The sequence below is a fragment of the Pan troglodytes genome, chromosome 16, assembly GCF_028858775.2.
Source record: "Pan troglodytes isolate AG18354 chromosome 16, NHGRI_mPanTro3-v2.0_pri, whole genome shotgun sequence".
Lineage (NCBI taxonomy): Eukaryota > Metazoa > Chordata > Mammalia > Primates > Hominidae > Pan > Pan troglodytes.
Genome location: NC_072414.2, coordinates 44,733,591 through 44,760,446, shown reverse-complemented (window position 1 = coordinate 44,760,446; position 26,856 = coordinate 44,733,591). Strand labels below are relative to the sequence as shown.

At 41.7% G+C, this 26,856-nt stretch overlaps 1 protein-coding gene across 2 annotated transcripts in view; it reads left to right on the top strand.

Moving 5' to 3' along the window:
• Window positions 1-24,529, top strand: part of ONECUT1 (one cut homeobox 1) — a 39,626-nt gene extending 15,097 nt beyond the window's left edge. The window contains exons 2-3 of one of the 2 annotated variants that reach the window (XR_008539314.1): window positions 17,423-18,184; window positions 21,156-24,529. Coding sequence is in view for 1 of the 2 variants with exons in the window: in XM_001170549.5 (XP_001170549.2) it covers window positions 17,423-17,715 (293 nt within the window). In the remaining variant the exon portion in view is untranslated. Of the gene's footprint in view, window positions 1-17,422; window positions 19,572-21,155 lie in introns of those variants that run through there. The other variant, XM_001170549.5, reaches the window with a different exon arrangement.
• Window positions 24,530-26,856: the final 2,327 nt, after the last annotated feature.

The window sequence follows — 26,856 nt, the reverse complement described above, 5'->3', positions numbered from 1 at the left end:
AAAATGCTCCCAAGTGCTTCAGTGGTGGTCCCCTTATTCTAGCTTATTCTAGCTCTTTTTTTTTTTTTTTTTTTTTTTTAGACAGTCTTGCTCTGTCACCCAGGCTGGAGTGCAGTGGCGCAATCTCAGCTCACTACAACCTCCGCCTCCTGGGTTCAAGTGATTCTCCTGCCTCAGCCTCCCGAGTAGCTGGGATTACAGGTGTGTACCACTGCACCAGGCTACAATTTGTATTTTCAGTAGAGACAGAGTTTCGCCATGTTAGCCAGGCTGGTCTTGAACTCCTGACCTCAGGTGATCTGCCCACCTCAACCTCTTATTCTAGCTCTTTTATGAAAGACAATTCAATGTGTGAAAGATGTTCAAAATGCAAGCTTATAAAACATTATATCTACCATACAGTTTCCTCTTTTAAAGTAATAAATACACTCAGACACAACTACAATATCATTTTGGAGCACTACCCTCAACACAAGGGTGGAGATTTTTTCCAAAAAGTTAATTATTGTACCGCTTATATATACTTTTTTGAATTCTGCTTTTATCATGACATAGCCTTAGTAAATTTTTTTTAACATTTGTTTGATACTTACCATGTTCAAGCACCTTGTATCTTATTTCTTAATTTATGTTTTAATTCCAATGCTTTTTAAAAAGGTAACTTCTGGCCAGGTGCGGTGGCTCACGCCTGTTATCCCAGCACTTTGGGAGGCCGAGGTGGGAGGATCACCTGAGGTCAGGATTTCAAGACCAGCCTAAGCAACATGGTGAAACCCCGTCTCTACTAAAAATACAAAATTAGCTGGGCATGGTGGCGCTTGCCTGTAGTCCCAGCTATTTGGGAGGCTGAGGCAGGAGAATCACTTGAACCCTGGAGGCGGAGGTTGCAATGAGCCAAGATCAAGCCATTGCACTCCAACCTGGGCAACAAGAGCGAAACTCTGTCTCAAAAAATAAATAAATAAATAAATAAATAAATAACTTCATTTCTTGTTGCAAATTATTAGTATTATATACATCCTTTGAGCTGGAGCTGCAGGGTAAAACACTAATAAAGAAAAAAAATAAAAGAATCACCCACAGCACCCCACACAGATAACCCTCTGTCTGTGTGTGTGTGTGTGTGTGTGTGTGTGTGTGTATCCTTCCAATCTTTTCCCTATGGGATGGTACATACTACTACTTTGTAACTTTTCAAACTAAAAAATCCCATTATTAAATTTATGGTGGAGCATTTGAAAATACATAAAAGAATAATGGAGACAATAAAAAATCTCTGGTAATTCCATCATCCCTATCCTTTCCCAAATATATCATGAATAGCATTCATTTATTCAACATATAGATAGAGAGAGAGGATATTTGCAAAAGCCTTCCTTCTCTCTCATTATCCATTTATGATTGGAGTGGACTCAGGCATTCCTTTTTTTTCCAGTGGCTTACAATTCATTACTGTACTTAACTATTTTGGTGCTCAAATTGTCCCAGATTTCACTGACGAGAGCCCTTTCCCTCTGACTCCTGTGTCCCTATGACAATGCTCACATTTTTTTTTAACTTTCTGGCATCATAAGATGTTCCAAGCTCATTTGGTACATATTCTGCCCCAATCCTAGAATGTGCCACTTCTTTGATGAGCCCTGGTTTATCCTGGTGGGGAAAAATGTTAGAGTCCAAGACAGCCTAGGCACTAAGTGTGCTCATGGCTTTAGGGTGACTTTTGGTTTTCTACCCTCTCAGACAAAGCCAGGAAACAGATACATATACATTTATTTACACACACATACAAATATGCGTATACACATCATACATACATAATATCCATGTACGCATAAACATGCTTATATACGTGCTCATGTACGTATTTCTAAAATCATTAGTTCATACCAGTACCTCCACCTCCAATTGCAATATATCCTCAGAGGATTTTTCCCTGCCTTCCCCCATTCCCTATTTATATGTCTTTTCCTGCACAGTGGGAACTCTGGTACCCAGTAATCTACCTCTCTCTCTCTCTCTTTCTCTCTCTCTTTCTCTCTCTCTGTCTCTCTCACACACACATTTACTCATTTGCTCAATCCTGTAATACATCTAAAATCATTTCAAAATTGCTTTGCCCATACCCATAAAATAAACAAACCTGCTTAAAAATGTTTTAGTTAAGATTCATTTGCAGTTCTCTCTCCCCACCCCACCTGCCATACCCACGCCCCAGCATCACTTGGGAGCTTGTTAGAAATCCTATGGAATCAGAAACTCTGGCTAGAAACTCTGGCTTGTTACATTTTAACAAGCCCTGGAAGTGATTCTAATGCATGTTACAGCTTGATAAGCACACCCCAAAATATGCAGCTTGGGTTTGTTATATGTGTATGTGTGTGTGCACTCATGCCACGTCTTATTATATAAAATAACACTTTAAACATCCTCTAAATGTAACAACCCTAAAACAAGCCCAGTACAAACTAATAGGGTTCCTGTCACAGCATGGGTGTGGAGCTGCAGAAATTAAAACAAAAACAACAAAAACCCTCCAGTTCTTTAGTTCATCTCTTGGAGCCAGCCCGGTGGATAATAAGGAGTGGCACAAAAACCTTGTTCTTCCTCTTTCTGGGCATGAGATACACTCACTTGCCCACAGGGATGCCCTTCAGTCCCACAGCTCCCTCCCTTCCATGTTAGGCACTTGGCAGTAAATTCAGACAAGTCAAGATGAAGGAGGCCCTGTCAATTAGCGCTAAAAAGCTCACAGCCATTACTCTGATCTTTTCCTCCATTCTCACCCAACTTCCTCTTTCATCATAATCACAGAACAAAACCCTCTGCCTCCAGCAATGAACTCCGTGGACAAACTTCACACACATCTCGCTTTTTTTTTTTTTTTTTTTAGATGGAGTCTCGCTCTGTCGCCCAGGCTGGAGTGCAGTGGCGCGATCTTGGCTCACTGCAACCTCTGCATCCCGGGTTCAAACGATTCTCCTGCCTCAGCCTCCCAAGTAGCTGGGACTACAGGTGTGTGCCACCACGCCCGGCTAATTTTTTGTATTTTTAGTAGAGACGGGGTTTCACTGTGTTAGCCAGGATGGTCTCGATCTCCTGACCTCATGATCCGCCCGCCTCGGCCTCCCAAAGTGCTGGGATTACAGGCGTGAGCCACCGCGCCCGGCCACATCTCGCTTTTTTTTTTCCTCTGCCAGGTTGTCTATGACAATCAATGCAGCTGGGTTTTACAAGTACAGTTTCACTGTGGGGAGAGAGGAGGGTTACCTGGGCCCAGTCCCACAGAAAGATCCCACAAAGCAGGCTTTCCTGGACCTGAACTCACAGGAATTACCTGGTATTCTTCTCAAAGCACAGATTCCCAGGCCACTCCTAAAATTCTGATTTAGTCAGCCTGTGTTTTTGCCAAAGTATGGAGTAATTCTCTTGAGCTTGGAAAGGTCTAAAATACTGTCCTAGGAGCAAGTGGCTCTCCAATTTATTGGGCATCCAAATTACTGGGAAGCTTGTTTAAAATATCTGCCTGTGATGGGTGCACCAAAATCTCACAAATCACCACTAAAGAACTTACTCATGTAACCAAACACCACCTGTACCTCAATAACCTATGGAACAAAAATGAAAAAAAAATTTAGTGATTATCAAAATTACATCTGTTAATACATGCTCATTGTAAAAAAAAAACAGACATTACTTAAAGGTATAAATAAGAATGCAAACAAGATCTATAATCTCACCATTTAGGAAGAAACACAATTTATATGTTGGTATACATTCTTCTAAACTTTTTTCCATAGATATATACACAGACACACACACACACACACACACACTTGCTTTTTATGCAAAATTGAGATGATTCTATCTATGCAGTTTTGTCATCTGCTTGTCCTTTTTGTAAGATCGGATGAATAGTTTTCCACTGCAATAAATATACATCTACATCATCATTCTTAATGGCTATAGAATTTTCTACTATATTTATTTGTTCATTTATTCAATAAATGTTCATATATAGACCAAGCACTGAGCTAGATTCTGGGGATGTAGTTGTAGGTAAGCAAGTCTTTGCACACACAAATTTACCATAATTCATTGATTAACTCCCTATAGTTTTCACTACTATAAAAGGATCTATGATGAATATGTGTACTTATATTTTTGAGCACTTGCCTGGATATAGCCTTAGAATAAATTCCTAGAAGTGTTAATTACTTGATCAAAAGTAAATATATTTTAATATTGATATAAATGCAGATCATCTTTCAGAACAGTTGTTCCAATTGATGTTCCCATCAAAAGTGCCTATTGCTCCTTATTCTTGTCAACATTGAGGATTAGTAAGGTTTTAAATCTTTGCCAAGCTCAGACAAAAAATTAAAATAAATGTTCTCTCTCTCTCTCTCTCTCATAAACTGACACAGAGTTCACATCCTTTGCCCTGGATGTTCTTTTATTTCTGAGTGATTTGTATAAAGAAATTATTGTGTATTTTACAACTGCTTCTCAATTTTTGTCTTTGGATTTGATTTGTGGTATTTTTAAGCCATATTAAAGTTCATTTTTTTCCACGTTAAAAAATTGATTAAAAAACAAAATATCGGCTTGTGAATCTCACTCTCAGAGACAGTAGGTATAGGATGAGGTTCCAAAATGTGCATTGTGAACAAGCCGCCCCTTTGTGCTCCCAGGCGATGTTGATGTATTTGGGCCACACCTTTACTGGAGTTCACGCTCGGGACTCTCAGCCCTTGTTACTCAGAGTGCAGTCCCGGACCAGCAGCTAGACATCACCTGGGAGCTTGTTAGATGGTCAGAATCTCAGAGTCTACCCTGGCCTGCCAAATCAGAATCTTCGTCTTAACAAGATGTCCAGGTGATTTAAGTTTGAGAAGACTGATTTAGAGGAGTGGTTCTCAGCCTTGGCTAAGTATTAGAATCACCTAGGGAGCTTTCAAAAATCCCAGGCTTAGGCCTCTGCGAGACTGAATAAATCAGTATCTCTGGAGATCGATCCCAGGCACGAGTGCTTTTAAAGTTTCTCAGTGGTTCCCATTTGCAGAGAAGACTAAGAACTTCTGAGGGTCCTTCCAGTCTCTCCCACTGCAGAATGCAGGCCAGCCCTGAAGCCCAGGAGAGAGAAATGATACCCTAACCCATGGATCCAGGGCTCTATAATAGCCAGAGGTCCTACTCAAAAAGCCCAATGGCTTGGCAGTTGCCAGAAGAAAAAGAAACAAAATGGGATATCATTTCACCTTATTTATAAAGCATTCTTTGAGTCTTTCATCCCTTGAATTTGAATTTCTTCAAGACTCTTCTGCTGGAGTCATCTCATTAATTTATTGTTAAGGTTTCTACCACACAGACTCTCTGGATATTTGCTGACATTATCCATAAATCTGATCCTTATCTCCTCTCTATTTAAGGCAGATATGGACCAGTCACCACCCAGACTTAGCAAGGACGGATGCAGACAGTACACCTCTGCCCTCTGGTACTCAGTGGCCCCACCTGGGCACCTAACCTTAGTAAAGGGAGCTGATTACCTACTCCCAACTAATTTCAATGTCCCACCCCAAATTAGTTTCCTCTGTGCCTTCTGCTCCTCCAGCTCTGTTGCTCTAGTCTGCTCCTTACCTGTCCCTGAGCTCACTTCAGACCCAGTTATAGGAGTGGTGGCAATACCAAGGACTCAGCCAAACTTTACTGACTTCCCAGTCAGTGACATTTCAGATATATCCCCATATATTCCCCATATATATCCCCATATGTTTCTGATATAACATTTCAGAAATCTCCCCATGGTGCCATTAAACTACTGCAAAAATCACTATCCAGTAAAGGGATTAAGGCTATCTCATGGAACTTCATTCTATGCACACATTTTCAAAACTTAAAAGACTTGTGACTCTTGCATCTCTATTTTCTATGGAGCCACATCCAACTTGCTTCCCAACAAGGATGCTGAGTATGCCAAGGAAATAATCCATGTTCTAGTATTACAGACTGTGTGAGAGAGATGGGTAGGTAACTAACTAATTATACTGTGGGGAAGGTGCTCTGTGGGCACAAAAGACAACAACTCTCCCTGGATGGGAGAGGGGATGGAGAAGGCTTAGCAGAAAAGAAGATGCTTGAGGTTGACCTTCATTGCACAGGGATCTTTTTGTATGGAAAAGAGAAAAGGAAGGACATTCTGGATGTAGGAGACATCTTGAGCAAAGTAGTAGGGATGTGGAGGTTCATATCTAGGAATGACTTCTGAGCAGTGTGGCAGGAATGATTGGTATTGAGTGGGCAGTAGTAGTAGGAGGTGACATGGGAAATGTGGTTGAGGTCAGGGTGTCAAGGTCCTTGAATATCATGGTAGAGTAGCCGCCAAGGGCTTTCATCTTGGGCTTTTGGGAGACCCTTGTGAAACTAATTGTATAATGCATGTCATTGGAAGAATAGCATTTACAGTTTGATTCTACAGACAACTTTCCAAAAAAGCAAACGAGGAAAACTTCACTAATTTGAAATTAATTAGAGAAAATGTCTGATGACTTAGTGAAAACTCAAGATTGTAGGTTTTTTAAAGAAATTCTGTTTTATAACTCTCAATTACTGTAAATACTATAAAGTAACATATACATCTATTAATTAGAAAAATGAGGTCGATAAGCTAAGACTTACAATTCACAATAGGCATATATGAGGTAAAAATAAGCATGTAATTCATCAGATGTGCTTTTTGTTTTGACTGTTTTGTGGAATCATCATAATAACTAGAGCATCTATATCACTCCAATTATTGGAGGCAAACTATTGAGAGTCTTTTTTAAGTGAGGGATACTGATGTAATAAAACTCCAACTGATCAGCCAATAACAGAAGTTTAGGAATTTAGAATCCAAAAAAATTTAGAAAAATCCTTTTTTAGTTTTAATTTTTAATTATGGATACAGAATAATTGTATATATTTGTGGGGTACATGTGATATTTTGATACAAGCAGACAATGTGTAATGATAAAATCAGGGTAACTAGGGTATCCATCACTTCAAGCATTTATCATTTCTTCATGTTAGGAACATCCCAATTCTACTCTTTTAGCGATTTTGAAATATACAATAAATTATAATTAACTGTAGTCGCCCTATAGTGCCACCTAACACTCGGTCTTATGCATTCTATCTAATTGTATTTTTGTACCCATTAAGCATCCCCTCTTCATCCCCCACGCCCCACTACCCTTCCCAGCCTCTGGTAACCATCATTCTACTCTCCATCTCCATGAGTTCAATTTTTTTAGATCCTACATGTGAGTGAAAACATGCAATATTTACCTTTCTGTGCCTGGCTTATTTCAGTGAACGTAATACCCTCCAGTTCCAACCGTGTTGCTTCAAATGACAAGATTTCATTCTTTTTATGGCTGAATAATATGTATATATGTATATCTACCACATTTTCTTTATCCGTTCACCTGTTGATGGACACTTAGATTGATGCCACATCTTGCCTATTGTGAATAGTGCTGCAATGAACATGGCAGTGCAGATATCTCTTCATATACTGATAGAAAACTTCCAGAAAAGAGCCCTATTGCCCTTTGCTGCTGACCAAACTAGCAGGTGCAAGGCCGCAGCTTCTCCCTTCCCACCAGTTCCTTTGAAGCTGCAGTACAGGGGGAGAGCTTCATGGAGGGAAGGGTCAGGTTGATGGGTGTCTCTTCCTGTGAGTATAAAAACTGATGAGGCTGTGCTCAGGAAAGTGTGTGCACATGAGCGTGAATGACCAGCGAGAGGACGATGCCAGTATCATTGGGTACGAAATGCATTCTTTCAACGAGAATTCTCAGCTACCATTCTAGTTCAGGGTTAGCCTCTATCACAGGGAAAACAGAACAAGGGAGAGAAGACAAACCTTGTGGAGAGAAGAACTGAGATAGTCTAGAATCACACCAAAATAGCTGTTTGTGCGGTCAAAGAAAGCGAAAGCTGGTATGGTTCTCTGTTTCCCCGTAGTCTGTGCCTGCGGAGGAGCGGGAGGCATACCTCCCGATGTCCTCCAGTGCTGTCATGGGGCCCTGTGCTGGCTCAAATCCCAGCTGTACCATTTTGCTGTTGGGGTGACTTGGGCCAGTCTCTTAACCTCGCCGAGATTCAGGCTGCTTATTCGTCAACTAGAGAGAATAACAGTGTCTCCCTCACGCCCTTATTGTGAGGCCTGGTAAGGTGACTTATGAATGGGGCTTAGCTCAGGAGATGCTGTCCACCCCTCCCAGGCCCAGGCAACCTTGTCCAGGGTTCCCATCTCTCCTGGGATGCAGCTGTGGAGCTTCACCTGGAGAAGACAGGTCCATCACCATGTTTTATTCACTGACTCAGGAAGGACTCCAGGCAGCAGACTATGGGATGGCAGGATTCTGTCCTGGACAGCTCTGCTAGAGAAGCAGACCGGGGGCAGGGAGAGGCTCCAATGACTTTCCCGACCTGGCTTTGCCAAGGCCCTCTGCTCCCGCTCTTTCCTTTTCCATTGGGTGAGCTGCTTCCTTCAGCTTCTTCTCAAAGCTGATACACACAAGGAGACAACTATCCCATGCTCCCCTGCATCCTTCCTGACATGGGACTACTCCAGTCCCTTTCCCAGGCCAGCATGGGTGTGCTGTCTGCTATGCTGCCAGAACTCCCTTTGACTCAACTTCCATCCAGCCCACTTTCCTGGAAGGCCAAACTGCAGTCCTTTCAGCCACATCAAGACGGATCTGGCTGACAACTGGCCTGCTGCTTGGCTGACCAACTGCTGCTGTTCTGTTCACCTTGGGTGCAAGTTGTCTGAGCTCCACTTCACCCGTTCCCTCAGCTCTTGCCCCCATTTCACCATCCTGGGGAAAGTTTCCATGATGTGTTCACTGGTGCTGCCCTCTGCTTCCAGGGTCCAGTGAAGCTGGAGGCCCAAGTCCCCTACTAACCAGCCCACAGGCAAGCTGCCTAACCTCTCTGACAGGGTTTCACCTACAAAAAAAAAAAAGGAAGAATACCTATTTCTACCTCACCTGAGTTTTGTGGGGATCACATGATAAGGTTTTATGGAGGTGTTTTAAGCACTGTAAAGCAAGACACAAGGGTGAGTTACGGTGATTATTCCCCACTGGGAATGTCTGCTCTCTGCATGTTCTTATTAGGCTTTCCATGTGTGTGACCAAAAGAGTTTCCACAGTTGCTCTGGCTACTCACAGAGACACAGCAAACACAGCTCATGTCCAGTAGGTTGTTTGGGCTCCACCTCCCTCTGCTGGCCATCAGTTTCCAGACAATCTGTGCAGGACTTTGCTTCCCATGCAAAGGATTTCCTTGGCCGTATCAGTTAGAGCTCACTGGTGTTGCTTTTCAAATGGCACACTGGCCTGTGCCCTCTGAATTTGCCACTTAAGAGCTCCTTTATCACCCAAACAACTGGGGACACAGCTTATAAAAATATACACCGCACAGTAAGATCATTCAAGGCAAGGCAGATAACATTCTGACCTAGGACTCCTTGAGTCTGAGCTCTAATCCTGATGGTCTCGGTCAATCCAATGGCTCTTTAATCTCCACAGTGTAGGTACTGGCCTGGAATACAGGCTCAGGAACAGTCCTGCCATGTTTGCTTGCATAGTTTCCCCTTCATTTGTCTCTCCCTACCCCCACTGCGTTTTACTGAAATCTGTTCATTTGTGTGCTCGCTCATCCACATATATTGTCTCTAAGAGTTTACTTTGAAAAACAGCTTCAGCTGACAAGAGACGGTCTTCAGGGCTCAATGCACATGAACAGCCAACTACCTCTTGTCCTTTGCCACAGCCCAGAAAAGGGTCTCTCTCAGTGGCAGGTAGGGGTGAGAGCAGAGGGCTCACCCTGTGTGCATGGCTGGCTGCCGCTGCTCTTACAACTTGATAGAGATGTAATTCACATACCATAGAATTCAACCCATTTAAAATCATCCAGTTAGTCACAGAGCTTTGCAACCACAGTCAATTTTAGAACATTTTCATCATCTCCCCAAAAAAGAAGAACCATACCTATTAGTCACTCCCATTTCCCACCACCACCCCTTCAGCCATAAGTAACCACCAGTCTGCTTTCTATCCCTGTGGATTTTCATATTCTGGCCTACATGCTTTTTGATATTTTTGTTCCCTACCCCTGAAGCCCCAAGCTCTCCTGAGCAGGGTTTGCAGGGATGCCATGGCCAAGCCCATCAGGAATCTGGGTAGCAGCCCTGGGCTGGCTCTTGAGAACTTCAGGATGTGTCTTGCCTTACCAGTGCACCCCCATCTGACCCAGAGGCATTGGAGCAGCAAAGGGGCTGAGGGCCACCTGGACGTTTCTCTTCTAAATCCAGGCAAGACACCCCTTGCGTGACTCGGACGTCACAGACTTACCTGTGTGAGAACACTTGGCCCTGCAGGCTACTGAGGGGTTGCAGTTTTCAGCATCTACATCAGCCTTTAGGGTGAAGATGCTGCATCTCCAGCAGGCCCTTATGACAATGCCAATCTGTCCTTAGATGTCAAGGCAGTTTCATGGTGTCCTGGACATCTCAGCCTTTCCCGTTTACTGCTCTCTAGTCCACTTTCTCTGCGATGATGTTAGGACAACATATTCTAGGGCAGCTATTTCGAGGGAGAAAATACTTGTCTAGAGTCTAAGGACTCACAGAGAGCAAGCCACATATGAGTGGATAAGCTGCCGGCACACAGCTCAAGCCCAGTTCTGTGGCCACTGATAGATGTGTGATCTTGACCCAAGTCCTTCACCTTCTTTGAGCTTAGTGTCCCCAGCTGCAAAATGGAATACGATGGCTTCTCTCACCTTACAAAATGGTACTAAGAATTAGTCAGACAATATATTTGCTATGGTTTGAATGTGTCCCCCAAATTTCATGTGTTGGAAATGTAATCCCCAAATTCATAATGTTGATGGTATTTGCAGATGCATATCCAAGGAGCTGGGCCAGAGCTTGTGTCTTCAAGAGTCCAGGCTCATTTAAGAAGCTGTATCATAAGTTCATTTGGCTTTATTAATGCCTCCCAGGCCAATATATGTGTGCCCACATATTCCCAGACAAATTCTTGGCAGACTTTTGCATAATTCAATCAGCACTTTATAAGTTCTAAAGTCCTTTCTATCATTAAGTCAGGAAAATGGATATAAGTTAGTATACAAATGCTTGAGTGACAACTGATCCTAAGATGTTACTATGTACTGTGTTTTAGAAAGTGTGTTCTAAGACAGGGCTTCTTAAACTCTAGGTAGTGAAGGACTAGCTTGTTGGTTTGTTTCTAACTTCCATCTGTCCTGAATGAATAATTTTGATAATACAATAAAAAATATATTACTAGAGAAATAATCACACATTTGAATGTTGCAGCAATGTCAAACTGCCATAAACATTTCTAATTTCTTATTCTCAATATTTTGTACTGACCTCGTTGCAGGTCAGTAGTGGTTCACAGACCAGCACAGGTCTGCCAACCACACTCTGAGAAACTGTTCTAAGGATCACCATTCCTAAGGGAAATTCCCTGAATAAAGAGTTCTTTGATCAAATAAGTTTGGGAGAGCCTGTAAGCTAGAAAGTGTTGATGCTCAGTAACATATTAAAGCTCTGAAAAGTCCTGCATTAAAGAAGTTTGGTTAATCATTAATTAATTCAGCATTTCCCAAACCAACTTGACCTCACAACTCATTGTTCACAAAATACCTTTCAACCTCCTGCAAAGTTACATTTCTTGAAACCCACTTGGCTCTGCCTTGCCTACTATAGGCAAAGCAGTCCCCAGGCATGCCTGAACTAGAAGTCTCTGTCCTTTGCCCACACCCTCGTGCTCTGTTTTTTTTTTCTTCATAATCTTTTATTCCCGTGGCACACAAAGTCATGCTCTGACTTTTACCATCTTTCATGCCTACTTCTACCTCCTCCATGGTACTCACTTTGGGTGACCTCACCCATAAACCTCAAAGTCACTTGTCTGATATACTTTGCCAGTGCATCCTATGGAGCTGTCTGCTTGCCCACCCTCATGGAGGTGACTCCTAACAGATCTTCATCATTAGTACTACCTTTCACCAACAATGGCCATCTCCTTCCACTTAATCCAGTTAACTGACAAGTATTTCTCTATTTTTAATGGAAACTGTACCCCTACATAAAAATATTACATTCACATAAAACATGTGTGTTGCTCTTCCCTAAGCAGCACTACTTCTTGTCATACTCCTTTTTCATTCTCTCTCTCTCTCTCTGTCTATCTTGCACATTCCTGTCGACTCTCATAACCTCCAATTGGGGGTTTCCTACCTTACAATGGGTAATCTCTACTCTGAAATCAATTCCGTGGAAATTTCAGCTCTCACAGCTATAGTCTGGTGAAAGCTTCTAGAAGTATGACTTGTTTCTGTGGGTTGCTCCACTTAGCCTCCCCTGGTCATCGGTGACTCTCAGTAAGCTTTAGTCTACTCTCCATTTTACTGATATCTCTGCTTTCTTTTTCAGCACCTCCAGCTTTGGCAGCATTTCCTCCAGATCTAATCACATCCACTTATTCGCAGACATACCCCTGCCCCATACCCACGTGGATACTGATCTGCCCTTACAACCAGGCCCTAGGCCAGGGCGTCCTGGAGATACAGAGCAAGTCAGCCAGGGTCCCTGCTCCAAGAGAATCTCACTTCCCAGGTTCTGGTATTGTAACGTCTACAGTGCTTGAGGTCCCAGGGCAGGAACTTCCAAACTGCATTTCCCCAACATTAATATTGTATAAGACATTAATCGACAGTCTCCACCAAAAAGCGTTCTGGGGTCAAACAAATTTGAGAAACAGAATTAGCTGTGCTTACATATGTTATGAATCTTGAGGAAGAGGCAATATATAATAGATTTTTTTAAATGTCCTTAATCTGCAAACCATCTTTTCAAGGAACCCCTGTTTGAGAGAGTATCATTCTTCTGATGCCATTTGGGAAATGCTGGCTCAGGGGTAGCTTCAGCAGACAGTCCTGCCAAATGCCAAGGACCAGACTGAAGTCATTCAAACATACAATCTGGCTAGATGGAAGATGAATATCTCTTTCTGATTTCCCTTAGCTCTGCCTTTTGAATGATAAATAAGTCAAGTCTGTACCCAGTGCTCAGTTATTTACTTTCCCATGAGTGAGTGTTCTGTGTAATTTACCATCTAGAGACCTAATGACTTCCAAGTCTATATTTCTAGCCCAGATGTCTCCCCTGAACTCCAGATCCCATACATCCTGCTGTCTGCTGTACAACCACCTAATGGAGATCTTTAACAGAATGTCCAGCAAACACATCCAATGCAATTTGTTCCATAGAGAAGTGGTTACTATCCTCATAAAACTCATTTCTCCATCTGCATTTCCTAATGGCCCCATTACTATCATCCAACCAGAAACCTGGCAGATGTTCCAGACTACACCTTCTTAGCCAAGTAGTCAAGAAGTCTTCTTGATTTGACCGCCCAAGAAGTTCTTCTCCGATTCTGCCATTGTCTAATTTTGGGTCCTCATTACAGTGGTTTTCTTTTCTTTTTCTGAAATGGAATCTTGCTCTCTCGCCCAGGCTGTGGTATAGTGTTGCAATATCAGCTGACTACAACTTCTGCATCCTGGGTTCAAGCAATTCTCCTGCCTCAGCCTCCCAAGTAGCTGGGATTACAGGCACCTGCCACCATGCCCTGCTAATTTTTGTATGTTTAGTAGAGACAGGGTTTCACCATGTTGGCCAGGTTGGTCTCGAACTCCTGACCTCAAGTAATCTGCCTGCTTCGGCCTCCCAAACTGCTGGGATTACAGGCATGAGAAACTGTGCCTGGCCCTACGGTGGTTTTCTGACTTGTATTTTAGGTACAGTTCTCTGCAAAGCAGATTCTGAGTTTCTGAGATGTGCATTCAGAAAGGTTTTCGGAGCATGTTATGGCAAATAATCCCCCTGGGGGTGGTGAAGGAAGTAAGACTGGACAGAAGGAGGAGTTGAACAACAATGTAGGTGCAAAAATAGCCTCATCCAATTATATGGAGTGCTCTTGAACCGGATGACTCTTTAGAGTTGTCTCACTTGATGCAAGGGATTGGGGTGAGGGTCCTTAAATCAACACATTTCCACTCTCCTAGACCACCACCTTTCATACCCCCATCTCCTACAGCCCCCCACCCACCCCCACTAGATATGGGCAAACCCCCACCCCACCCCAGAGTGGCATAACCTTTGGCCAAGGGCAATTCCAAGAATGGACCTCACCTGAGAGCCACCTGTCACCAACCCTTCCAGCAGCTGGAGGAACAAGTGCCACAGTCCTGAAGGGGGATCTGGGTAGTAGACCACAGCACCCACTGTAGCATTCTTGTCCCTAATCTTGCTGCTTTCCAGTTCTCCCTCCACAACTCCACCAGAGGGGTTTTTCTAAGCCCAAATGTAATCACACTACACCCTTACTCATGCCTCCCCCTACCTCCTCCTTACCTATAAGATGATTCATATCTGAACTCTGTCTATGCACGAAGCCATCTCCCACAGCCTTTCCTTCTTGTGTGCCCTCTTGCCTCACAAATACCAATCTACTAATACTTATCAATCCTTCACAATGCTGCTCCCTCTGCAGGGAATGAGCTTTCCCACTCCTCTCACTAGAAAGCCTCCATTTATCCTTTAGGGCCCATCTGAGTGCCTTCTCTGTAATTCCTTCCTGAATATCTTCAAGCAGTAGACTCTGTACACTCTTTTTATACTCTTGTAGTTAATTGCTTATGTGCAGTTATTTACTTAAATCTGGCATCCTTAAGAGCAAAACCTGTGTTGTATTCATTTTTAAGTCAATGAATCAGCCATCTGCATCAGTATTGTATGAGGCTGTGTCTACACGGGCTGACTCAAACCAACTGGAGTTGACTTTAGTCATTTTTTTCTGGGACTTAATCTAGGTGCCCGGTGAGGGCTGTAGGCCTCTGGGAGGAAGAACTCTATTTGGAGACTCTCACCTGGCTCAGGATGTCTATAACTCGAGGCTCTGAGGGAGTTGGACATTTAATAATACTGCCCGTTAGGTTGATGCCGCCCCTCATGGTGGGCAAGAGGCATAGCAAGTGACCTACAGGACATGTTACAAAAGGCCATAAGGCCTGCCTTGCCTACAAATCTCTCTTTCATGACTGAGCCCTCCCTTCATGTCCATTCTGAAATTATCAATCTTATATTTACTAATGGTTGGACCAGTGGCCCCGTAAGTAGGGTGAATACACTCCAGAGCCTGGCAAGCAGATGCATCTCTAGAAGAGAATTCCATGTCTATTTATTTTTATTGTATCCCTTTAAAAATTTTAGTATTGTGGGCTGGGGGCAGTGGCTCACACCTCTAATGGGAGGCCAAGGTGGGCAGACTGCTTGAGCCCAGGAGCTCAAGACCAGCCTAGGCAACATGGTGAGACCCCATCTCTATAAAAAAAAAAAAATACAAAAAAATTAGCCAGGTTGTGGCAGCACGCACCTGTAGTGCCAGCTACTCCAGAGGCTGAGGTGAGAGGATCGCTTGAGCCCAGGGAGGCAGAGGTTGCAGTGTGCCAAGATTGCACCACTGTATCCAGCCTGGGCAACAGGGTGAGATCCTGTCTCAAAAAAATGTCTTTGTATTGTGTATGTTTTATAATGTGCACAATATAGTAGTATACTAACACATGTATATGATTTATAAATAAATAATATAAGGGAATATACACTCAGAACTTTTTTTACTAAGTAGCACATTGTTTTAAAAAATTGGAGCCTTCTGGATTGGACTCTAAAGCCTTGAGGCCTCTCCAGCTTTCATCCTATGAGCTCTGCAGCTGATCTGTTGCTGAGCTAATTTGTACCAATGGCACCTGAAGTTTTACAGGAACTCTGAAGTCCAGGATCTACCCAGCTGGAAATGAAAGGGAGGGACAGGCTGAGGAGAGCACAGAGGCTGAATCTAGCCAGAGCTGGTGAACCATCAGGTAAGGAATTGAGAACCTGGAATACACAGAGGCATACAGTGAAGCAGAAGGCAGCAACAGGTAGGACAGCAATGGGAGGGATGCGCTATGGAAGAATGGCAATCCCTCCCTCCATCATGAAGCATGCCCCGTCCATCTTCCACTATGGTCATGATGAGAGTACAGCCAGCCAGATATAAAGGTGGCAGTGGCTGCTCTAGAACGCCTACATAGGGGGCTAAGAGGCAGCAATCTGATTGCAGTGAGGGCATAGGAGCCTTTTCTTAAGGCTGCATTCACATATCAGAGCACTATTTTTACTTGGGTTGTATGGTTATTTGTGGATGGTTGTGAGGATTGATTGATGGTGGAGATTGGGTGGAGGGGCAGTGTGCATTGTTACCAATGCAGCCTTGATAGTCCTTTAGCAGGTGGAAACTAGTGAGCCTCATTAGGGTGGAAAGAGACTTATGGCATCTAAAATCAGGAGAGACCCTGATCTGGCGCCAAACCCTGGGGTCTGAGGGCTCCATTGGGATGATACATTAGAATAACTCCATCAGCCAAAAAGCAGCTTCATAATACAGGACCAGACATGCAAGCGCAGGGAATGGGCCCCCCAGTGGGAGACCAAGTAAGTGATGAGGGGGACTCCAAGAGCATGGCTTGCAAAAAGGAGGCACAGAGAGACCCCAGAGATGAACATGGCTAACTTGGCAGGTTTAGTCTCAATGTCGAAGAAGAGTGGTTCACACCTCCACAGTTCCCGGTTCCACTAGAAAATCAGTGGAAGACTGTTTGATGGCCAGGATAAAAAAAACTATATACTGAACTTTCTTATATACAGATTTTCCTGGAAAATAAAAAAGATCAGAAGGGAAACAAATGCAATTCCTTTCTACTATGTTTTCAGACTCTGATTAGGCTCTTAAGATTCTACTGGCAGCAGACTATAAACCCTTTGAGGGCTACAACCACTTCTTGCTGACAAGGCGTTGCATTTGTAAAGTTAGCATAAACTTTTGTGTACACTATTTCATACCACAACACGGCAAGGTAGGTATTCTTATATGCATTTTGCGGATGAAGAAATAAAGGTTCAAACTGATTAAGTTCATTTAGGCAGAAACTTCCATTCTACAGGTGAGGAATCTGAAGCCCAGATGGAGTTAACTGACTTACCCAGGACAAAGAGCAAATACTCATCAAAGGCACAACCCATGCCCAGGCCTCACAGAACTTCACCTGCATCCCATTTCTCCATTCTTCTATTACACTTTCCTCCCAGCCTCCAATGGTGCTTAAAGCAGAGGTCAGCAAACAGAAAGCAGGCCATGAGGAATGGCTAACAAATTTTATGAGCTCTGTCTTTCTACTCATGATTCTCCCCTAGACTATTTGTTCTAACATCTTCTGTGTTTCTTCACAGCATGCAAAAGGAAAGAACAAGAACATGGGAAGGATAGAGGCAACACACCCAAAAAGCCCAGGTTGGTCTTCACAGATGTCCAGCGTCGAACTCTACATGCAATATTCAAGGAAAATAAGCGTCCATCCAAAGAATTGCAAATCACCATTTCCCAGCAGCTGGGGTTGGAGCTGAGCACTGTCAGCAACTTCTTCATGAACGCAAGAAGGAGGAGTCTGGACAAGTGGCAGGACGAGGGCAGCTCCAATTCAGGCAACTCATCTTCTTCATCAAGCACTTGTACCAAAGCATGAAGGAAGAACCACAAACTAAAACCTCGGTGGAAAAGCTTTAAATTAAGAAAAATTTTTAAAAGACCAGGACCTCAAGATAGCAGGTTTATACTTAGAAATATTTGAAGAAAAAAAAGTGTTATTTATAGTCCAAAGAAACCAAAGACTTAGCTCACCTGCATTCTGACTTTGCTTGGAGACACACACTTCAGCAGGGCGGCGACTTGGCAAGACAAACGATGAGCAGGAAAACACCACTGGATCTCACACCTTCAATCCATGACCATCCTCGCTGTGCTTGGCTGTTTAGTGGTTTGGAGCATAGTGATTTTGAGCCATTGAGCGGACATCTTTTAAGATCGAACTTTCTCATCTGTTCTACCATGCCACGAAGGTGTATGGTGTCTCAGTACTACCACCACCAGTGGTTAGAGACTTAGGCAGAGCTTGTCTTCAGAAATGGTTGTTCTATAGGAGTGCAACCAACATGGTATGGGGTTGTCTGAGTTCATTGGATTAGGAGTGTGATTTTGCTCGTCTAGCCTAACGTTTGAACCTGCCAGGCCCGCAACCTAAATGCAGATTCAAACCCAGCAAAGAAAATTTGAATGACACCTAAACCAGTGCATTCTCTTTGTTTGTTAAGGAATGTTCAGATATTTTTTAAGAAATGAAACAAGAGTCCATCCATTAAAAAAATCACCTAGGTACCAAAGAACACACTTAATATTATAGTGCAGGTATTTTATTGCAATGATTTTAATAACCAAAGCTATTTTTACACAAGATACTATGAAAAGTTATACGTATGAACTGATCTAGCTGTAATACACATGCCACATAGAATCATGACTATTATTTATGACTCTTGAAGCATTTGAAATATGAGTTTTCAGAACTGGCAAGAAAGAATGTAGCTTCAGGGAAGCAATTAATATCATGGCAGAGAGGTCGATGCAGTACACGTGTACATCCAGATGGCACACTCCTTTTCAGGATCCATAAATGTCACTTAAGTAGAGAGATAGACATGGTTCCATAATCTGTTCCTAGCTGAGAAAACCTAAGGATCTTTCCAGAGTAGTACCCCATTTTTACACTAGAAAACTAAATTTAACAGGGAGGGTAATTAAATTAGAAAATTGGTTCAAAGTAATGCTTTTTAGTAAAAGGTCACTAAATAAAGAACTATCCTTAGATTAATTGACTTATATTTGCTTTATGCATCTGGCACCAACAACCTCTTTTAAATACTTTACAAATACAAATAAAGTTTAAAAAAACAACATTATTATTCAAATGAGCTATTCAGTACTTATAACTATCCTAAAAAGTTATCAAACTAACTTATTGCCAATCCCAGAAATTTTATGACTTGGACGTCAACAAAACAGCAGGTGCAACTGAGAAATGGTGGAATTGGTGGAACTGTATAGAAAAAAGCCAGTGTTCTGGTGGACGACAAGACTTTTGATCTATTGGTATTAATCAATTTATGGAACTAAGAATAGCCTCCAAAGCATTCTGCCTTCTTTCTTGCTACTGCATTTAGCTGGAAATTTTATAATATAGATTTTGCTCTCTAACAGGGACAGATTAAAAACTAGACCTGAGCTTACAAATACAAAATTTTAAATTTCTATTTTTCCAAATCACTTAACCAGAGCTGTAGAAGTCAAAGTCAAAAAAAAAAATGAAGTTGTATTAGTGGTACCCCAGTGAATCACTTGATTCCCAGAAAAATTCTCTCTGAATTCAGTTGGACTGTAACTTATCTAAGCGGATGCCCCTTATGCCGTTAGGTAAAGAATTGGATACTGTAAGTTAATTACCACCCCTACTTAGAACTATGAAATTAAATGTTATCCTAATGATAAGTTGTTTTATTGAGATTCATTAAAAATGCCAAAGAACAAAACTGAACCATCTTGACACAAAACATAACTCCTTAGCATCAAATCTCAGCACCTTGTCTAGGTCTGTAACAGGCAGGCAACTAGAGAGGTAAAGCAAAACCAACAAGCCATCTATCTGTGTCTGCTTCATGTCTGCTGTCGAATGAGAAGAGGAAACCAACATATACTTCTCTTTTGATGAAATACTTCATTTGCCTTGACATGTTTTGTTTTTTGTTTTTAATTTCACCCACAACTCCAGCTTAAAAATTTCCCTTCTAAATATGGCACAATTATATTTCAGCTATTGAAAGAGACCATTTACATGGCCACCCTTCAAGATTTACTAAAAAATAGAATCTTGTCAATGACATAAACAAAAAGGAAAAAACTGATTAACATTTTCTCTCTCTCCAGGAATGGAGGGAGCCGGGGATACAGCTACATAATGTATTTATAATTTAGGAGGGAGGAAAGCCTTATTTATTTAAAACGTGATAATTCTAAATGCAGGGAAATTCAAGCTGTGTCTACACACAATCTTACCAAATTCAATACCCCAAGAAAAGAATAGCAGAATTCAGACAACCATGTTTTTTATTTGTTGCTACTATATATTACCCCCAAAATCAATCCAACTACATGTTACCCTTTTTTTTTTTTTTTTTTTTTTTTGAGAGAGTCTCACTCTGTCACCCAGGCTGGAGTGCAGTGGTGCAATCTCAGCTCACTGCAACCTGCACTTCCTGGGTTCAAGTGATTCTCCTGCCTCAGCCTCCCAAGTAGTTGGGATTACAGGTGCCACCACGCCCAGCTAATTTTTGTATTTTTAGTAGAGACAGGGTTTCACCATGTTGGCCAGGCTGGTCTTGAACTCCTGACCTCAGGTAATCCACCCGCCTCGGCCTCCCAAAGTGCTGGGATTACAAGCATGAGCCACTGCGCCTGGCTCATGTTACATTTTTGACCAATTATTTTGGTACTGTGTAGGCACAGTCTCACAGAATATTGCTTCATTTTCAGTATCCTACCATAATGGTTTTTTAAGAAACTACCCAGTTATCCTATTTGCTAACACCAAAGATAATTTTCATACCAGCATTGAATTTGCACCCATTATGCAATTTCAGGGCTTAGAGATATATTTTCTCATAAACAGATGCACAAATCAGAGCCTGAAAAGCAATTTTTTTACTCGACTGTTTGAGCATACTCACACCCTTTGCTTTTTAGAAATCGTGATGGACAAACTCAGCTTCTCACAAGCAATACACTTATTACATCATGTATGACTGATTCTTTACTTGCTCCTGAACTGGCATGTAGAAAAAAAACACAATGCTTCCATTCCTATTTAGTGTAACATTAATTTCTGGCTTGAGTTTTTTAATCTACATCCCACAGAGCAGATCATGTGCCATTTGTTCACCCATCATTTCTCAATTCTTTTGCAAAATTCACCAGAAAAAGGTATCTATCTTACTCTTTTATTTGTACGTGTTTATTCCAAAACTGCACTTAAAGTAATCCTTTTTTTTTTTTTTTTTTTTTTTTTTTTTTTGGTAGAATGGAAGTTAGTCTGTTTCTGGCCATAAGACATTCAGGTCCTCTCATCACTGGAAGCTTTCCTGTAGAGGGCAGGGAGTTGTGACGTCTGGACACCCCAAAACCCCAGACTTCAGTAAATGTTCAGGTAAAAGAGCTCTGGATGTCAGGAATTGAGTATTCCAGTCCCTGGATGCAGCTGGAATAGACTCCAAAGACCAAAGAAAATGTGTGGGAAATCCAGAAGTCCTAAATGAACATGTCACTCACTGTGCCCCCGCAAAAAAGCGAAATTATTTTTCCAGGAAAATATAAAAGCACTACGCTACTTTTGGATTCATTCCACTCCCATTGCTACCCCAGGTGAATGACCGTGGTTGCAGGTTAAATGCAAACTTTGCTATACCAAAGAGTCCTAGGACATTTTCACATGAGCTATAAAGGCATATTCCCTAAGAAAGGTCCTCCCTTCTTTGTACATAAAGGATGAAAACTATGCATTTAGCAAACAAAGAGAAAGCACTTCTTTTTCTATCTAGTTGTTTAGGGTGCATTCAAACACCAGAGGCTGTTTTGAGACATGTTTGGCCTTCTGGGTTATTACTGTGGTGTGGTTAGCTTTACAGTACATTTGGTAACTATTTCCTAAATAGTAAGGACAAAGAAGCAGAAGGTAAGAAATAGCGACTTCCACGTGTAAAAAAAAAAAAAAGAAAAAGAAAAAAAGAAAAAAAAAGTGTAAAGATCTACTATTTATAGTGTGAACCAAAGACGCTACCTCACTCAATTTCCATTGGTGATTTTAATCACATTGATGATACCAAAGAATACCAAAGATATTTTCATGCACGGTCTCAGTCTGCAGAGGGAACTCCGCCCCTTCCCTTCCCCCACCCCTCCCCCTTCCTAACTCTTCACTCAGTGTGTAAACTTGTCTTCATTCTTAATAATGATACAATAATGACAACAACAACATTAGGAAATACTACTCTTATTACTGCTAGTTCTACTTGTAAATCTCTAGGCAAACATGTTGCAAACTTTGTAAACTCCTAGGACGAGTGCCTTGCTTGAACCAAAGTGTTAAACCGCTGTTGACCTCTTTCACCTTATACTCTTTGAATACCTCAGCCTCTTAGAAAGGCCACTAATGAAAAAAAAAGGAATAATTATTCACCGTGGTGCTTTTTCCGTGCAACCATGCAATGAAACTTTCTTTGATACCAAAGGATGACTTTTTTTTTCCCCAATTTCTTGCTGATAAACCAAAGCTCCTCCTCCTTGTTCCCTCTCAAGTTCCCCCCACCTGACTTCACCTGTCCCTCCACCAGGCAGGCCGTGCATAACTTTTACCAATTCCTCCAAATACCTCATAGTAATAAAGTTTTAGGGTTATGTTGTATAGAGAGTCTATGTGATAAGGCAGAACTTACTAGTTTGATAATTGTTAAGGTTACTTTAAAAAAACTTTATAATTCTTATTTATTTTGTAGTTTGTATGTTTGGGATGTCCCCCCCCCCCTTTGATTTGGGGTTTATTTTCTTGGCAGAACTGCTCTATTGCTCAAGGAAGACTTAGTTTCTGGAAATATTCCCCGGGTGAGTTAAGGGTTGTGTAAAAATGCAAGAATGGAATACGAAATGATTTTCATTTTGATGGTTACTTATGAAGTTTTTGTGTTCCGTAGAAAATTTGTTTCCACAGGGTAAAAATATATATATATATATAAAATCTCTTTTTTGTGAAGCTGGTTCCTATTTTTCTCTATAATGTGCTGTGATTTTTTTTAATTTAATTACATTTTATATGAGCTTATTTAATCACTGCTTTAATTTATGACTGTGTAGTTTTTAAAATGTATATAGTAGAATCGAAATGGCCAAAGCTTTATGTTACAATCTTTTTGTTCTCGATGCTAAGATAAGCTGAAGGCAAGAGCTTCTCTTAACTGCAGGGTGTATCTTTAGCTTTTTCTTAGTAGGTACTTCAATGTGTGCTGTAAACACTGCCAGGTCCCCCTCAGAAACTTGTACATGCCAAAGTGAGTGTTTCAAGATAGTCCTTTTTGTCATTTAGAAAGAAGAAAGGCATTGTTCGTGTTCTTCCTTTAATTTATTAATTTTTTTTAGAAAAGATTACTTTGCAGGTAAGACCTGAAATTCCAAAGAATTTGAGACTTTTTTAATATTTCAAAGCACCGGCATTTGTGAGATACTTTGCTACTTCTTTTTTTTTTTTTTTTTTAACCATTCGCACGGGTATGAAAAGTAGAGTGTAAAAACTCAAAGAGACAAGCTAACTTGAATTTGGAAATCCTCTAGGTTTTCCCAAGTTTCTGAATTGCTTCAAGGCAGGGGGCAGGGCATGGAGACACAGTTCCTTTTGCAAAGCTGAGAGGAGAGTGTAATGGCCTCATGCCCTTAAGCAGAAAGTCAAGGCTGGGGAGCAGCTGACCCAGCCCCTACCCCTCTGGCCAGTCCACAGTAGACACAAAATATGATTGCTTGGCCTCAATTATCAATAGAATTTAAGAGAAAAATCAAAGTTACACATCCCTCTCCACATCAGTTTCTTGGAATCTGCTACTCATGACTGCCCCTCCTCTCCCCACGCGCCCCTACCAAAGTCACAGGAGTCATCCTCAAATGTCAGGGTCCTGGGGTGAATGTACTCCACGCCTCTCTGAGTTTGTCTCTGCTCACTCTTCATCTTCCCACTGTTTTCTTTTCTGCACTAGAGATGATCCCTGCCCTCAGCTCCCTTCATGGAGGCAGTTCAGATACTTGGCCCTACCTGTGATGAGCACACACACAGAATTCTCAACTGACAGTGGCATCCTCAGAAGAGTCGGTGCCCACTATTTTGTTTTATTTTGCTGAAAGAAGTTGCTCTCACTACACATCATAAACCCATAGATGTAAATACTTTCCCTCTCAACATACAAATTTTACCTTTCTCTTTCCCCCCCACAGGGGTGATTGTGGTGGGGAAGGAAAGAGAGGGCTTAGACTTCAGGTCAAATGTTACATTTTCTTAGGAACATTTTTATACTCATTATGTATTTTAATAGGGCAATAAATCTGCTTTGGGTTGCAGGATCACTCAGTGTTCTGTTGGAAAGCATTGACCAATGATTTGTTTTTAATACAAATGCTGTGCGATGAGTTATAGAAACCTAGGACAATGGTTGAGGGAGTCGACTCCTACATCAGCAGTGAAGCGCTGAGCGGCGTTGTATTCACAAAGTCACATCTTCTGTTTCTGTGTTAGTCTCGATTTGTTGTGGTACGTTCTGCATTTATTACATAATCATTGTGGGCTCATTTTAGATTTGCCGTCTGAACCAAGTGACAAGTATTTTTCAATACAATAAAGTTGAAAACCTTGTCTTCCACTTGCTTTGGTAGTTGTCTTCATATCTCCCTGTGCTTATTGCCCTGTCTGAATCAGCCCATCTGTCACTCACTTAGACCTATCCCTTCCCCGCTTTTTCTACTTTCACTACACTTTTGACCTTAGCTATTGTTTGAGTGTGATTCAGTTTCCCTGTTCAAGTTAGCTTGATGGTTTATTATGTAAGGAGGGTGCCTAAGACAATCATCAGGTAAAAATAAAATAAGATCAGTAGAGTAGAAAATCTTCCAAGAGCAGAGGGAGTTCTTCCTTAGCAATGAAAAAAAGACAAAAAAAAAAGGGTAAATACATAATTAAATAGTTAATTAAAACCCTAACCATGAGGGGCTTAGAAGATTTTTTGATAAAAGACAAATGTTGCTGTCATTTTCTTTGTCAATTAGAAAACAGTGGTAGTTTCTACGTTGCATCTACATTTCAGACTAAATGATTATTGTACCCAGTTATGGTTGTTTGCTAATATTTTGTCTCTCTCCCTTTCTCTCTGTCTGATGCTTCTTCTGTATTTTTGTGTGTAGCAACAAAAACGTGTAATGCATTAGGCATTATTCTGGTTTGTTTCTGAGTATCTCCTGTACTGCATTAAGGTTTCTTTCATTTATTTTAAGCTTCGCTACTGTTCTCACTTTATGCCGTGCAATATCATCTGCTGTGTTTGCTAAGCAAAAAAGAAAAAAAAAAAAAAAGCAAGTGATGACGCCATCATGCTTTTCAGTGTTAAAATGTTTCAGCATTTATGTAGTCACCAAAATGTAGTAAATAAAATGTTGGATTTTCCAGCACTTTAAATTTAGACAATCCTTGCCTTCTTTTGTTTTTATTCTACCTGAAATCCTAAGCAAGTAGCTCATCGAGTTTCTTTGGAGGAAGGGTGAAACGGAGAGGACAACACGCTTGAAAACAAAAGCCAGTGCCATGGTCAAAGAAAGATTAATGCAGGGAAATAAAGAGATGTTCTCTAGTGGAGCAAAATAATGCTTTTAAATGAAAGTGGAACATTCTATTTCTAGAGATTAGCCATTTATATTAACCTGATTGACTCTCAGAAGAAGTAAAAATTATTATTAGAGAGGATGGTCCTTAAAAGCCCTCTCCAGTAAAATAACTTGTGTGGGCAGTTGTGTGTGTCAGAAGCTGGGGGGCAGGGAAATTAAGGTCCTCTTTAATACAATGTAGTAACCGATCAAGAAGCCTGGCTCAGGAAACACGGTTTGGCTTTCCTGCTGTGCTGATTACTAATTGTGAGACCTTAGGCAAATTACTTAACTTCCCTCAGTCTGTTTCCTCATCTGTAAAATAGGCATAAGTATCTACATTATAGGGTGGTTGTGAGGATTAGACACTAGAAGTAGGTAAAGCTTAGCCCAGTGTCCGGCATATAAATCCTCCATCAATCTTAGCTATATTTATTATCAGCAAATTAGATAGATGATAGATAGACAGATTGATTGATTGATTGATTTAGAGACAGGGTCTTGCCACGTTACCCAGGCTAGCGTCAAACTCCTAGGCTCAAGCGATCCTCCTGGGCTTCAGCCTCCCTAGTAGCTGGGATTACAGGCTCAGCAAATATCTTAAAATGCGGATTTTTTCCAATTAAAAAAACTATTTTTGTCCAGGCGCGGTGGCTCACGCCTGTAATCCCAGCACTTTGGGAGGCCAAGGTGGGCGGATCATGAGGTCAAGAGATCAAGACCATCCCAGCCAACATGGTGAAACCACATCTCTACTAAAAATAGAAAAAACATTAGCTGGGCGTGGTGATGCATGCCTGTAGTCCCAGCTACTCAGGAGGCTGAGGCAGCAGAACCACTTGAACCCGGGAGGTGGAGGTTGCAATGAGCCAAGATCGTGTCACTGCACTCCAGCCTGGCGACAGAGTGAGACTCCGTCTCAAAACAAAGAAGTAGACAAACAAAAAAACTATTTTCTAAGGTTTTTCATTTTTTAAATATAGGGGTAAGACTGCTCTCCCTTTTTAAATTTTTATTTATTTATTTATTTATTTTGAGATAGGGTCTCCTTGTGTCACCCAGGCTGGAGTGCAGCGGCGTAATCACCGCTCACTGCAACCTGGACCTCCTGGGCTAACGTGATCCTCCTGCCTCAGCCTTCCAAGTAGCTGCAAACACAGGCACATGCCACCATACCCCACTAATTTTTGTGTGTGGGGTTTTTTTGTTGGTTTGTTTGTTTTGTTGTGTTTTTGTAGAGACAGGTTCTTGCCATGTTGCCCAGGCTGTTCCTGAACTCCTGGCCTCCCAAAGAGCTGGCGTTATAAGCATGAGCCGCTGTACCCAGCCTTGG